This window comes from Bombus pascuorum, chromosome 6, assembly GCF_905332965.1.
Source record: "Bombus pascuorum chromosome 6, iyBomPasc1.1, whole genome shotgun sequence".
NCBI lineage: Eukaryota > Metazoa > Arthropoda > Insecta > Hymenoptera > Apidae > Bombus > Bombus pascuorum.
Window position 1 is genome coordinate 15,251,420 of NC_083493.1, and position 16,568 is coordinate 15,267,987.

The 16,568-nt window shown below is 38.9% G+C and overlaps 1 protein-coding gene across 10 annotated transcripts in view; it reads right to left on the reverse strand.

Annotated features, from left to right (window-relative positions):
- The window catches only part of LOC132908064 (uncharacterized), a 92,658-nt gene that overhangs the window by 31,046 nt on the left and 45,044 nt on the right, over positions 1–16,568 (reverse strand). For 6 of the 10 annotated variants that reach the window (XM_060961667.1, XM_060961664.1, XM_060961663.1 and 3 more), the window contains 3 exons: positions 6,990–7,218; positions 5,587–5,652; positions 2,160–2,310 (listed from right to left, as the gene is read on the reverse strand). In XM_060961667.1, coding sequence (XP_060817650.1) covers positions 2,160–2,310; positions 5,587–5,652; positions 6,990–7,218 — 446 coding nt within the window. Of the gene's footprint in view, positions 1–2,159; positions 2,311–3,190; positions 3,310–5,586; positions 5,653–6,989; positions 7,219–12,414; positions 12,497–16,568 lie in introns of those variants that run through there. The other 4 variants (XM_060961666.1, XM_060961672.1, XM_060961670.1 and 1 more) reach the window with 3 other exon arrangements.

Sequence of the window (16,568 nt, forward strand, 5' to 3'; positions counted from 1 at the left end):
GAAAAGATAAATAAACAAAGAAAAATGTAAATGAATGATGAGACTGTGCACACAAACATTTACCTTCAAATGCAAATAAACACCGGTGACGGTGATAAACAAGCCACGAAAGTAAATAAACATGTTGTTTATAAATGTTGTTTCTATATTCTGATCGTGCTACATTATCCAACGTCAAAATTACAGTCAAAGAGTTAATTGTACGCGTAACTGATAATTACTAATTGTACGATGCAGTTGAAGAAACTTTCCCGGATATACGAGAGCGAAACAAGTTTTCACTCCACATTGTGAACATATTAAGACACGGACTTTATCGCGCGAATATATTCATTTGCAACAATAAACAGGAAAAAATACGCTCGAACAGCGATTGATTCGAAACTATTCTTCGCTGTGGGCGGAAGAGCGAATCTCGTGAGTCGCGTACAAGCAAGCACGCGACGACAATTAGCAAACAAAGCACAAGTCAACGCGTTATAAATCGTCGGCCGTGGAATCTCGGTCGATCACCGGGCCGCAACGACGATAATGAATTATTTGTTCGGCGAGTCGCGCGATCTAGCACGCCTACGCTCGGCAAGCGTAGCAAAGTAAGAAAAAGAATATACATCGATGGAAAGCACACACAGCCACGTCTCTGTACAGTGGCTCGTCAAAGTGTGGCTCATAAGCGTTTCTTCGCCTATAGAAACTTCTTACGAACATATATTAGGTCGTCCGAAAAGTGCCTTTCTTTCGCAAACAAACAGTTTTTGTTTTGTACAACAGTGCATCTTCGTACAAACGCGAAACCAAGTCTGTGAAATGTCGCGGTGTTTATCTCGACGGAACAAAATGGATCGTACGTAATTCGACAAAATAATATAAAACGAAAAACGCTGTGCGTCTATTATCTCCTCATAAAGTGAAAGAAACTTTTCGGGCAACCTAATACAGTGGACACATCTATCCGTATTATGAATTTGCTATATGTATACATTTTTAGATTGCTTTCAATTTTGACAAATATAACTACGACGGTCGTGTCTCGTTACAACGCTGAACAAATTTCGAAACGTTTAGAATAAACATACATGAAAGTTCTTTTATGGTAAACAGCCTAATACTTTCATGAGCCACTGTATATTCTCGACCAAGGATTTTCGCTTTTCCGCGGCACATTGCACTCGTCGTGTCACGATTTCTTCATAAATAATTCAACGCGCCGTTTTCGTATTTCGGTGCTCGATTTAGACGCCGAAGTTCACGGTCGAACGCGTCGAAATCCGTGTGAGAAATCATTGAACGGATTTGTCCTCGTTTAGCGAGCATCGAACGAAAAAGTTAATCAGCGTTAAAGCGCAGCATCGCAGGAAATCGAAGCAGGGCACAGTCAATTTTTTCTATTAATAAACAATTCTCTTTTGTAAAAAGGTTTGTTTCCCTTCGCTCCCTCTTGCTTTGCATCTTGCTGTACCAAAACGTACGATATACAAATGATTTTGGAATTACAAAAGATACAATGTTATTACGCAGTGGAGAAGCAATCCCGCTGAGACGAAAATAAGAAAACTGTGCATCTTTGATCGGCCAAGTTAAAAAGAATTGTACGTTAAGGGGTTAAGGATACGAAACGTTAGTCACAGCGTGAGAGCACGCGGCGAGGAAATTGGAAGACGAGTCACGAGTCGATCCTGGACATGTGTAACCGCCTTAACTCGATTCACGCGTGCCTAGAATGCCTGCCTTGGCATTATGCTCATTGGATAACGAGAATAACGCCTCCTCCGCGTCTCTGTTTATCATTCTCCGCTCAAGTCAGAGGAATTACAACAATCACCGTGAATCAAGTCCAATGCGATTGTTTTCAAACGGTGAACGTGTTACGTCTCAACGAGACTAGTACAGATTTTTTCCTCTGATATCGCCCGTTTTAAATACGATCGGCGTACTTGATTATTATCTGTACCTACGCGGAATTTCACCTCAGGTTTTCACTAGTTTTCACTATTCGAGAAATGAAATTGAGAGTCGATCAACTTGGCTTCCAAGACTCTCGTAGTATTCGAAACGCGTGCGTTGAACTGTTCAACGATCTTTTTTAACGTTTGCCTTATGCTCCTCTGATCGTCGTTCTTTTTCGAATTCAGTAGCTCGTAAATAAAGAAGGTACTAACCTCGAGGGTAGCTAGGCTGGCCAGCGACGAGAGAGGTCGAGTGTGAGGAACTTCTCCGGGGAAAACGCTGTCGTGCGAAACGGACAATTTTACGGCTCCTCCTCGCAGTTTCACAAACGAATCCTCCATGGCCGTCCTCCTGAGGAACACGCTACAAAAACAGAGGCAAAAAGACGCCAGTGAACGGAAAATGGGAAATTGGCTTGCTCGTCGTTTGGGCTAAAAGAAAAGCAGCATGGTGTCACAGATTAAAGATATTCATTTACAGGCAGCTTTTTACTCGGGAGCATAAAATAGTAGAGAAAAGAAAAAAAAAAAACTATGTTTAGAGATAAAATAGAAATGAAATGTAACGATAACTGCATTCTAGAATGACTCTCGTTCGATACAACTGGATCTTTTGAACTTTGAACTCTGACTTTCTTTCAGCTCTTGGAACTGAGAACGATGGTTCGTTCGAGTCTCTCTCGCGTCCCGCTCATTCCGCATTTTTATACAGTCCGGGGCCATTAAATTAGCAAACCAAATTATTCTCGGTTAGGCAACTTATTACTAAACAAGATGATAATTTATACGTAACAATTAATTTCTAACTATACCATGGTAAGGAGCGAAGTTACAGAATTCCGTCTATCGAAGAATATCTCGATACTCTTATTACCAAGCAATTCATTTCGCATGAGCGCTATTAAATGTGTCTGAGGTCTGCTGAAATCACTTGTACACTCATCCCAGAACGTCATATTACCATAATTACCGCGGAAGAAAAAAAAAGCCGAGTACGAGGTATCATTAAGGCCAGAGGAGAAATAGAAATTATCAACGTGTACAACATCCTAATGATTAATTAATAAAACGTTAGACCTCGTTTACGCTACTGAATTTTACCAAAAAAAAAAAAAAAAAAAAAAAAAGAAAAATTAAAATACGTTGGAAATCTTGAATTCGATCGCCAAGCACCGTAAATCTCGCACATTACACGTTCTTGAGTTTTGCTCGTTTAATACAGAACAAAATAACGAGAACTGTACCTGATAATCAAATTATAATGATACGATAATTGAATTTTTCAATGACTCTCGCTCGACACGACTCGATTCTCTCTAACTCTGACTCTCGCTCTTAACACTTCAACGATTTGCACAAAATTCCCTCGTTTCTCGATCATACTGCGTAACAAATAATCTTAGCACGTAATTGCGATCAAATTTCAATGCGCATGATTTTAATGTAGCTTCTACATAACCAGCGATAATCTAGCATAAATATTCGTTCGGTTCTCAATCGCGTGCTAGCGTCTTCTAGTCGCGACTCAGCTGTAGCCTATCGGATAATCTAGCGGTAAGCAGCGAATGGCAACTGCTTTTTCGCGGATCTAGCGTGTACACGCAATTATAAAACTCGAGGATCAAAAGGTCGATCATACAACAACGTGAATCGATCGAATCAATTTGACGCGAAATTATTCGCGGATCGTTACGATTCAGATTGAGAAGGCTATGGCATAACAGTCAGCATCTTGGTTTAAAGTGACTTTGATCGAGTTATTCGCGGGACGGTCGCAATCGAATTATGAAAATAAAGGATAGTAGGTCAGCAAGGTATCGCGCGGCGCGTGTAAGCACGCGTATTGCGAATTAACACGCGAACCATCGCGATCTTCCGTACCGCTAAATTGTACAGAAAAGCAAAACTCGAGCACAGCTCGAACCAGGCCAAGGATATTGACTCGCGGTTAACTTTTCTTCCTGCCGGCGAATCGGTTGCGAAACGCAAGCGCCACCAGCTCGGCGAACGTCGCTTCGCATTCTTATCCAGTGTCGAACGAGTCATCGGTGATATTTTCTTTTTGATTCCGCTGTTCTCCTTGGGTCTATACGTATGCGTAAAATAAAGATTGAAATCGAAATAAAAATTATACTTCGGTAGGTATCGTATTTTTAAATATTCTTGTTTTTGCATTCGAGATATTTGAAGTTTACCTCAAGTACTTCTAAACTCTTCTTTTCGTTATTTCTAGTTTAAAGTTCTACTTCATTAGGTACTTTGTATTTATCTCTTAAGAACGAAATGTTTCTAAATTTGAAAGAGAATGATCGTTTACAGTGGATCAGTGTGCACTATGATCGTTTTCAATGGAGTCTATTTGACCATGCTAAGTATTTAATATATCGTATCATAAGTTTCTTTTCAGAAAAATATGTATTTTTCAAGACTCAACGTTTTGATATAATGCATTTTATATTCAATAATTATTTTATAACTTGGAACAATTAGAGGGTCGTTTTGATTGTTACGTTGTTCTACACCCACTACCTGCGTTTGCACATTCTTCTTCGATGGTTGTTCGAAAGTTAATTTGTTACGTCGCAATAAACCCAAGGTACCACCATAAACCAAATCTTTTTAGCTTAATTTCTATTCATATAAGTATTATCGGTTTAAACAGTCTTTAAACAGTCCTTAGGTTTATTGCACGCTCTTACTAATTACGGAGAAAGCGGATGTTTGCCCAGCGAAATAGCTGGTTTTTCACAGGAACAAGGACACCCATGAGCAACATCTGCAGGACACTTTCTCCTCGTATTTGATTTATTAACATTGGCTATAACCAATGGGCATCGCGGATCGCTACCCTCACTTTTCTACCGAAAAGTGTGAACAACGAATCCGTTTTCTTAGTTAAAAAAAGGGCACATCCACACCGAGCTTTCCTCCTTAATAGTACGAGACGGGTCTAAGACTGTTCTATCAATCCTCGGGCAGTCAAGTCTACTGATCTTCAAATCGTCTCTTCGTATCTTCGGGTCAATCAACTACTGTACTTTCCGACACGACGAAGTCAAACAATTCCTGTCTACGCAACAAGTATTGTAAGCTGCTGTAAATATATACATATTATATAACTGTAGACTACAGTTGTATTCCAAAACAAACACCTCTATTATCCCACAAGAAATAAGGGGATCGACTTGCTCGTGGTGTCGATTATTATAATCGTAATGGGAATTTACGACGCTTCAACGCGATCGCGTCTCCCCGCGACTGGACGAAAAAACATAATTGTTATTGCAGTATTCGTACGAATAACATGTCAATCTCTTAAAACTTCTTTACTTGTATTTGCTTGCTCGATGGAATTATATCGTTCATAGTAACCATTTCTTCATCGCCTTCAGCGATCGTTCCTGAAATATCTAAATATCCATAAATATAATATTCCCAAGTGTCGACTGAGTTAGCATGGCTTGAAGAGATCCAAAACTCGAAGAATAAATGAAGAGAACAGCACAGGATTATACAACAAACAAGCCAATTACGAAGGTGATAAGAGCCAGGCAAGCGGCAAAGCTGCGAAGCGACGACAAAAGAGAAGAAGCTACTAAACGAAAAGATTCAAAAGGAATTTTCTGTCGATGATATTTACTGTTTGAAGGAGCGGTGCGACTTGGAGGATGTCGTCAACCTGCACCTTCTCGATGCGGTTTGCCCGCTGAAATGGTAACAATGCGATACAACTCGATTCTCTCTATCTTCGTTGCAGCTGCCTTTAAATAAAGACAAACGACTGTATTTATCCTTTGCGCTTAGACTACCGACTCGAAGCTTATTCGTCGATACTCGAACACAGCTATATCTCGCATCTATGCCATTTGCAATTTGTAGAATTGCTACTCTGCGTGAAATATAGAGTCCATCGAAACCTGAACTATAACCTGGAAGCGAACGGTCGTTTCGACACTGTTACGAATCGACCTGTAGCCATAAAACTCATACAGTGGCTACAGGAAATTATGTCTATAAAAAAAAAAAAATACAAATACTATGAGATAATATAAAAATAATGTAAAAGTAGATTTTTCAATAGAAATATTTTCATGATAATTACACATTTATAAAGCCGACGATCTGGTCGATTTTAATAACCTTGGGATTTAGTGCCAAGGTCTGCATTCTGAACAACTTCTCCCTATACGTGTTACAATCGCTCGGTTTTACTTGCCGAGATATTCGCAAAGGTTTCCGTTTCGACGACAGTATGATTTTGATGATCGAACAGTCACTTTTTTCAATATCTTTGCTGAAGCGTCTCCAATTACAAATAGCAATAACATAGTATAAACTTTAGTATGAATTGTATCTGTCCTACTATTTAAAACCTTAATTTATTTCAGCGATAATAGCGAATAATTATCTAACTGAAACTAACCAGTCGATTGAATCTATTCCATTGATTTTTCTTTCTTATGTGAATTAAATATGTTTATCGAAACTGAGTTAAATTTGGTTATAATATAATCAAATTATACAAAAGTATGCTAGTTCTGTGCCAAAGTGAAGTGTAATCGTAACGTGAATCGAACTGAAGTTTTTTGCAAATATCTCAGAAATTAAGGCCGAGCGACGGTAACGCGCATAGGAAAAGTTGCTCAGAATGTACACCTTGACAACATATTTCAAGGTCGCTGAAATCGGCGAGGTCGTCCGCTTCGTAAATAATTACGATTTTCACTTTTACGCGGTGAAATATTTAAGAGGTTCTGTCGATGTTCATCAAATTTACAGTAAGCCTTTCTTACTAAGTAAATCTTTCTCAATGCTAATTTTTCAACTGCCAAACCTAACTCTCTGTAACGTTATATAAGTACCTACTTCTTCTTGCATCGTTCAAATAAAACTTCGTATTCCATTCAACTGAGCTGAAATTCCAAGCGCAAAGAATTAACAATTACCTAACGCGAAAGAACACGAACTCCTTTCAGGGTATCTCGACGATCAGAATGAGAATACAGAACAACAAGAAATTAGGCAACAAGTGGCAAAACTCACCTGTCTCGATCGCACGAGTCCGTGAGTAGCTCGCTGGCGCTCCTGCTGCGAGCCTCTTCGGGACGTCCCGCAGGATGTCTGTCGGTGATGTCTTCCCTCGGAAGTCGTACGAGTTCCGCATCTCGATCAACATGACTTGCAACCACTCGAGCATCCGCAGGTCCCCGACTTTTACGCCGAAAGATTCTCCTGAGGCCACGAAGCGGATGGAAGCGGCGCTTCTTTGGCTCTGTGGAGACCAAAGGTACGTATACGGCAAATGTATTTCTTGCGACTGGGCGAAGCCACGAATTTAAAATAAAATTTATTTAAAGACGTTTCTAGATGGACAGATGTTTATTAATTGTTACCTGCCGACTACAAAGTGAGATTAGTTCACAGAAAAATTAACTCACGTTCGTCCGTACATACATCGTATGTATATTAATTGCTTAAATTTTATTTAATCTTTCCAATTGTTTTCGTAATTTACTTAATTTTATGTTAAAATAATTAGTAATAAAAATAATTAGTAATAAATAAATTAATAGTAGGCGAGGTTTCATTTTAAATAATTTAATGATTTTAAGTGCTACGAAGGTGTATAAAAAATTAAATTAATCATATATTTCGTGCACATTGATCGATGTATTTATTTTTTTCTTCTTTTTTTGGCTTTGTACAATAAGATTTGAAACTTCTCGTGTCTTCTCATGGAAACAATTGATTTAGGAAATATTTTGACTCTAGCGTTGTAAGATTTAGGAAAAGGAAAAACGCAAAGTAATACTTCCATACGTTTTATTGTTATCCAACTGCTGTTTTCCTACTGCTTTGTATTGCATGGGTATAGATGATATATTGCGGTCGTAAATTAAAGCTTTAAGAAGGAACATCCATCGATGCTTACTCGCATTCAGAATCGTACGCAGAAGAAGCAATTTCAATCTTCGACTACGGAAGTTATTTCGTATTAGAATGATCGGAACGTTTTGTCACAAGATTCACATATTACATCTTCGAAGTACGTACTTCCACGTTCGTCGTTGAATTTATGATCGCGCTATATCGTTTTCACCTGGCACTTACACATTACAATCTTCATGGTGGAAATATTATACGCGCGATCATCGTACAAAATCGTAAAGAACCAGCCAATTGGCCGGGCCGATCTCGCATGAACTTTCTCTTTGGGGATTGCGTAAGAAGCGTCGCGTCGCGATGTTTGCGCTCAGACTCGAGCGGATTCGAGCGAACCTGTTATCAATGGGAAGTGAAAACCTGGCAGCTCGATCGAGAGAAACGAACCCCTCGTCGCGTGCAAGTTTCTCTCGATTAGAAACCACTGTTCCCGGTCATTTTTCTGATTGCTTTTATTTTTTGCCCCCTTCGATGAAATTGCCTCTGGATTAGCGAATAATTCGTTCGAGCACTCGCGATGAATAGACCGCGGATGTTTCTCAAGATTCATATTTTTACGATGATTAGAATAATCGTTTAGAGATCTAGTCTTTGGTATAATATCCGGACTGCGAGATATTCGCCTAGAACGATACTTTTTAGGTGTTTTCGAGGTCGCTGAAGACAAAAACGACGGTCGTCTTTCACGGAAATAAAGCGTAACAAATTTCGGTCAATCTGTCAATGCCTGGCATCCTGGTGGAATTTGATGGAATCTTTTTTAAAATATGGCACTTTTAACATACTATATGGCTTGTTCTATACGCATTTGAATCGTTAGTGTCGGATTATTTTTGTGGAACTTTTTATTTTCCAGAGAGCAGTGAGCGGTAAAATTGGCATCTGGAGCATTGCCATTGGCTGCGCCATCGCTTGTTTTGCCGTTTACCGCTCTGTATGATCACGTATGGTCATACGCGTATTTTTACAGTTATGGCCAAATGTTCATAAGCCCGAATTTTCAAAATCGTTTATTTTCGCGAGAAACAAACCTCATTTTCGGTATTAGCGATCTAAAATGTCTTCGAAGAGACACATTCGGATGAAAGGTTTTTCTGTTCAAATACTACACTTCACTTTATCTGAGATTTATTTCTCTGCCACTTTGAGATTCGTTTTTCTGCTAAATTTTGTACTCTCTCTTTCTATATATATATAGTATTTTGCAGTGACTAAAAGAAATTAAAAATTATCGGTACCGAGATTACAGAACAGAGTGAATGCTATAATTTTCAATGAAATTATTTTAAATATCCGAGGTTCCCGATATGTGCAACTTCTACAAGATACCATGGCAACCATGTAGTAGGATAGACCGAGGCGAATCGGATCACAGAGCGAATCGGATCAACGACTTAAAACGGTGGCGATATAACAAAAATGAACCGAATTCTCGTTTTGATCCGATTCACCTCGTAAAGTAAAAGTTTTAATTTATAACCTGATCGATCTCTCGTAAAGTATACAATTCTGTGTATTTCTGCGCATTTAAGTATCACATAAATACACAAATATTCAAAATCTAGTCTCACAAGTCGAAGAAAATCCGACAACAAGCGAGTTCGACTGAAAGCAAACGGATAATCACACCGAGACTGCGTTCCTATGTACGTACAAGAACTTATCGATCGTAGCTTTGTGGATCGCTGTCTATCTCGCAGATAATCCCTCTACTAAAAGCAGAACATCGGTCTTTAATGTCACCAACGGATAAATCACGTTGAAAGGAAACCGTATTTCCCCGTGTGTCCTACTTTACGTTAACCTCGCGACAATTTTCACGCTACGTGCCTGCGGCCAAAGAAAATCGGATTTCCACGGAACGTTTCCTGACTCGACCCGTTCCAACGCTTCCTAAACTATTCCAACGTTTATCGTAGAAAAATTGTACGCGTTACGCTATACAACGATAAACTCGTCTTAAACGTCTCTAAACTGTCTCTTGAGCGTCGTCGTTCTATGTTCGATCTATCGTTCGCTCGAAGGACAACGCTTTGAATGATTCTGTTATTCGTCCTAAAATTGTTTCTTCCCCTGGGCTTGAATTGATCACATTTTGATCAGTTTTAAGACACGAATGCTTACTACGTGAGAGACAGCACAGGACTTTCCATGGTCGGTTTAACTGCTTCAATCGTACATTTATTAACGTCGATAATTTTGTACAGGTTTCTTAATCTTTTTTGTTCACATGCTAATTTCAGACGAAAGTTATCTCTATTTTTAGTGTTCTGCAATGTTTCCCTTTGATTGTATTTTTTTTCTTTGTACTCTAAAGGATTTTTACCCGTCAATCTTGATAATCAATAAAAAGTCACGCGTATATTGCGCGTACGTATGTATATCGTGCAAAGCTTACATAACCAAATGGTAGATGCCAGGACATAATTATTAAAAAATAATAAATTCTTTATACGTACGTGTATCTGAACTTTGCACAGCTACACAACATTGTGATAGATTAATCGTGTACTTGACAATCAAGAACTAATTATCACGTTTTATACAAGATCAGTTGATACGTGATACACATTTTTAGATTTATTTCATATTTTATCAATATTATTACGACTTTGATGTCTCGTTACGATATCAATGATATCAGTGAAATTTCAAAATTTTTCGCATGTGTAGCACACATAATGTATTCGTAAAAGTTTTCTACAAGTATTCGAATAATTTCGTGGGCTAGGTCGCTGACATATATATAATATAGAAAAATGAAATAAAAAGTACGGTATAATAAAATATATTCGTTCTTTCGAGATGAAGGGATCGAGAATTTTCTTCTGCAACTCTGACACTTGAAGACGACGACGACAGGTTATCGGGTAGCGACAACGGGATGCTGGATAAGCAAATAATACGAGTCCTTGAGAACCGTGTGGCACTCGTTAACGCACGGATGCCTTTTAATTGCAGAGTATCGGAAGAAAGGGTCGCGACAAAGAGGCGAAGGCAAGGTGAAAGGAAAAAAAATCCCAGGGACGAGGACTGCACCAGCGCAAAGCGAGACCACGTTTTGAATCGTCGAAAAGGCACGAAGAATGGGATCAGAAGTGGAGGGTGCGATTCAGAGGGTTAACCGCGACACCCTCTGTTCTTCCTCGGTCCTCCGCGATTAAAAGCCACACGCAACGCACGGAAACCGCCTAGCTATGTCTTTCCTCTCGAGACCCGAGTCTCACCAAAGTCGTTTCGACAAAGGGTTGCTGCTTTTTTCTTTTCGACAAATCCACTCGACAACCGCACGTCCCTCTAGACACGCAATTTGCCTGCGATACGCACCCTCTAAATTCGCGATCGCGAAATCACGGCGAATTGGTACGAATATAGGCGTACGCGTATGCATATGTATGTATGTGAGCGTAAATTCGTCGTAGAAAGGAAGGCTGATTTAAAGATTAAGATTCCAAGGCTCGAAATAGAACGAAAATAAAAAAAGAGACGAACTTGTTGAATTTTACAAATTTTTTTTTAAGCGATAATCTCAATAGGTAGAAGCTGTGGATTTTATAATAAACGATTAGTTTTAACGTTTATTTGCGGAAACTTATCTATTTATGTTATCTGACTTTACTCGTAGCAGGAATTTAGGTCCACGAATATCCTCGATACTTTGCTGATTGCGAAGTATTTTATTGACGTTTTCATAACGATATATAGGATGATACGATTAGCAAGAACAAGATAACATTGCCGGAGCATATAACTGGAACAACTTCGATCACTCTACTTATCTAAACTTCACTTTTATTGCAAAGAAATCTTAATTAGTGCGCGGTTAAATATACTCTTCATGAATGAATCAGTTATCTGAACGTGAATTCAAGTTACATGAACGAAAAGTCATATGTAGTGAATCAATGAACTTCTGTTATATGAACTTTTTGTTTTCCGACGAATTCAAGTAAATGAAGTTCTCTGTAAAGAATGATTTTAGTGAAAAATTTTTGAAACGAATGTTGAATGGTTTCGTAGAGGGCATAATCTGATATGATTAATCTTTTTCTATAGACATATAGAAGACACACGAAAATCAGGCTTGTTTATTTTTTGATAATATTGTTTATCTTTTACAGTGTAAATCTGTAGCTCGTCATTCTCTATAAAAATGTATCAGCCTGTTTACATAAAAATATCACTAGTTTAGGATCAGTAAATTACATTGCTTTAAATAAATGTTACATTGAAATTGAAATATTTTCTAAACCGATATATTAACACTTTTTCTTATGGAAATTGTCGCGTCGTTTACCACAATAAAAAACATATGATTTTTCATTAAAGAAGAAATAAAACAGTGTTTGATCTTTATGTGTCATTTACGTATTGATCTTCGGAGAAAACTAATTACATCAAATTACGTTCCTCTGTAAAACCTTGCAACTTGTATTTCAAACATTTCTAACTAAAATCGTTACTTACAAAAGAATCGAAGTGGTTACAGTTACGTGTTCCTGAATATAGGCAACATGCAAGTTACCAAAGAAGTCTGCGAAATCCTCGTAGAATTGCATCCAGGTAAATTCTCCACGATATGGTTTTGTAAATCGCGCATGACGGTAGAAACCTTACTAACTTGACAATTCGATAACATAGAACCATCGTTAAGATAAGGCAACCATCGATAAGATACGCTTCTGCCATATGATATCCTATCTATTAGTCCTTATAAGGTAGAAACTGATAATCGCGTTTTTCCAGACCCATATAGAAGAATTATTTATTTTTCGTTCAGCGATCTAACACGTTTCTCTCGTGTCCTTTGTTTTATCTCATAAGCCGTAACATTTAATTTACAGAGTTATGGGCTACGTCGATATACGCGTATCGTGAAAGCGTGGCCCATTAACTCTTCGAGTGTGTAGTCAATAATATGAGTAATACGTTAAATATCCGAAAAGCAATTCTGTGTTTAACGAAAAAGTATCTTGCACAGATACACAGTCACCGTTGTATGTAACGCGATAGTACAGTCAGATTTTCCATGATAAGTATTCAAATACTTTCATGAACTACTGTATAACGACTCCATTGAACGTTATCAGCGCGTGTCGTCTCGGGACAACCGCATCTCCGCGAGAATTTCACTTGGCAATTACGCGACGCTTCGATCCCGAGCTGTCACCTTTTTTGTGCGCTTTCACGCGCGCGTGACCGTTTTAATCTATTCCAGCAGACTGGTAAACGAGCACGAAAGTCGCGGATAGTATCTGCGCATAATTGGAAATCCTATAATTCTTGGGTAAGCTCCGCGCCACGGAGTAACTTAATACGCGTGTTCGAATGGCCATTCATTCCACGATTGGCCATGGCCTAGTTACGCCGATTCTGTAAATAACCGTGTGCGTGTTCTTGCACAATATCGACTGGCCACCACCTTTCTTTACCAAATTTCCCACTCGATTCAACGTCTCGATTGCACTCGCCAACAACTTCTACTCGAACGAAGTTTAAAAAGTAAGGTTGCAAAGAAACTCGATACTTTTCTGTTAATAGGTGCACGTTGTCGTTCCACGGATCAGATATCCTGCACGTCGAATGATACTCGAGGGTACAAGGCACGATGTATTGGTGGCGAAGTTTAAGCGAAAATTCGAAGAAAATGTATTTGAAATTTGAAGTTGAAAGTTGAGGTTGAAGTTGAAATTCGATAAGTCAAATTATCGCGAAAGCTGTATTTTAGGAGAGAGTAAAGACATCATCCTCTACTCCATCTGAATATTTTTTTGCCGCAGCTGGAAAAAAGAAATCGTAACGATTCCATTGCAAGATTCGTTGAAATTTGCGATCGTCATATTTTTCAACGTTACAATGTACGGAGTTGATCAACGTGACTTCTAAGTAACTCAAATACGCTTGAAATATCAAAGGTGGCTTCTTATTGCTGAAAATTCTTCGGTTGTCAATAACTCTATGAAAAATTGCCGAACAGTCAAAAGGGAACGTTGATCGCAAAAAAAAGAAAAAAAAAAAAAACGGCCGGCTGTTTCGCATGTACTTGACACTCTCTGCAAGTATATTCTTCACGCATCAGCTACTGCGACATCGCTCAACCGTGAAAAATAGCGTCACGCGCGAATCGCACGACGTAGCCTGTGTCTGCAGCCAATAAAAACAGCTGTTTTCTACGTTCTCCGGATAGAACCGAAGCAACGGTGTACCACGGCCGTTTACGTAATCACGGTTTGCCTAATTTCGACTTCGGATCGACCGGATAATCCGCAGGCGTTTTATACGTTGCACGAGTCCGCTGATCTCGTTTCACCGACTCGTCTATCACTTTACAGTCATCGTGCGCCTATATTTCAACTTTGGACAGGTAAAACTCGTTTGATTCTAAATGCGAGAGACTTCGAGTTGTAGGAACGGAGGAATTCTTTTGGAAAAGATAGATACAAAAGACAATTAAACGAATTGCGTTGGATAGTCGAGTTCTAATCTCTTTTAATATTTGCTATGCTTGAATTGATAATAGTAACGGATTAAAAAATTTTGCTCCTTTTATATTTATGAAACAGAGACAAATTTTGTAATAATCGAACTATTTGATTAAAAAATACACTCGACAACTACGGTGCTTGCTGGAACCGAAAATGGAACACGAATTGTGGTGCAATCATCTCCACTGCAGGTGATCGTATAGAACCATCGTATAATATATTTCTTCCAACGGAATCACAATTTTTAACGCGTTAATCGACGCAATTCGTAACTATACGTTTACCATAAATCTACAGAACCTTCTGCAGGAAGTTTTTCAATTTTAAAATGAAACGAATATTAATTAACCGCGCGTGTCACAAGGAAAACTATATTATACAATGTTCCGAAGGTTTCGTTCGAGATGTATTTTACCGAGACTCGTGTTTAATACCAGCAAGTGTTTCGCGACTCGTGAACGGAAGTCGCGTTTAAAAAGAAATTCCCTCCAGTAATCACGGTATTACGATACACGACGATGATCGATCGCGTGCAAACCATCTTGGGCGGGATTTAGAAAACACGCGAAAAGTTTCTGTTGGAGCAGAAAGATGGTGGGATTAAGGTGAAAGTTTCCGGTAAGAGATTTCTGGTTCCGTTGAACGGCTGAGCGTGCTGCGAGAATGAGAATAATGGACACGGTTGCAACGAGTTATTAAAGGGTAATCCAGCAGAGTGCCCTTTATTCATTGTCGTTGGAGGAACGTGACTTCGTTGCCGTTACTCGGGACGTTGCGTTTCCGAGTGGGTCCAACGACCTCTTTATTTTCATTAGCCTCCGGTAGATTACGAGGCTCCGGGGTAGATTAACTCGTAAGTTAATATCTCAATCGGCCGCGTGATTAGCGATTAACTTGAACTGCGTTTTCGAAACGCTGCGGGCTTGTCTCGCTTTTACCGTTTCCGCCTCGCGATTCAATACGCTTTTCGTTTAACTCGCGTTCGTTTCTATTTTCGCCGAATATCGAATCCAATCTTTACTTCCGCGATGAAGTTTCACAGAACTCGAATGGCGAACCTGAATTGCGACTGAGAAAAATAAGCAAATTGTCTGTATATTTTTGTGCCACGATGTATGTGGATATCGAGTTTATCTTCTGGTTGAACGGTTCAATTGCTTTATACAACTTTTCGTTGTTTTGGCAATATAGAAAGAAACGAATCGTTTAAGGGTCGTTATAGTTATCGATTCAAGCATAACAACTTCAAGAACTACAACTTTTTACGCAATTTTTGCTTCCAATCCAATCCAATTACTCGCTTAAATGAAACCGAGCATCGCCTACGATATGCTTATTTCAAGCGTACTGCATGAAGGTGTCGTATGATTTATGGATGATAATGAAAATTTATAATATTTATCGATGTACGATGGAATAAAGGTTGCTCGTGTTCCGCGGATAAATCGCGGACAAAATTGTGAAATCGATAGGACAGTCGAGCGAGACCGCGGAGAATGTACCGTTTACGTAAATCCGTTTTTCATAGCACGGCTCGTTTCGCCGCGCCGCGACGTTGTAATCCGCGTCTGAGACCTTGAAAATACGATCTTCGAGTGAAACGTCGTTTTCCGAATGCTACCGTCTAGACCGTAGCCGTGAGCGCGCAATTTTACCTTAATTTATCCTACCAAACATTCGTCGCAATGCTTCGATCGATCGAGAGTTTTCAATTTTCGGTATCACCTACCGTATGATACCTAGTCAACAAATTTTAATAGTCCCACGGAAGTTCATTTTCACCTTCCCATTGAGAAATAATCAAACATCTCTGTTGCGTGAATTTTTCCATTCTAAAGCTAACAATTTCTATAAATTTGAAATGATGAAACTCTCTCTCTATATATATAGAATTATTCACTGGGAAAATGGATTAAATCACGCAGAAATTACTTTAATTAAATGTATCCAGAAAATAAGCGGACAATTTTGTTCCACGAATTTTTCAGTTTTGAAACTCACAGTTTCTATAAAGTTGGAATAACGGAGCTACAGCAATTACTCATTGGAAAAGTGTATTAAAACGTGTAAAAATTACGTCGATTAAATCTACGACGTTCGAGAAAAGGTACACGCGGTTAAAATTTTATTTACAAACCGAGATAAAATTTCCACCTGCACCAAGCTAACTCTAGTTAGATTTAAACTAACTCTA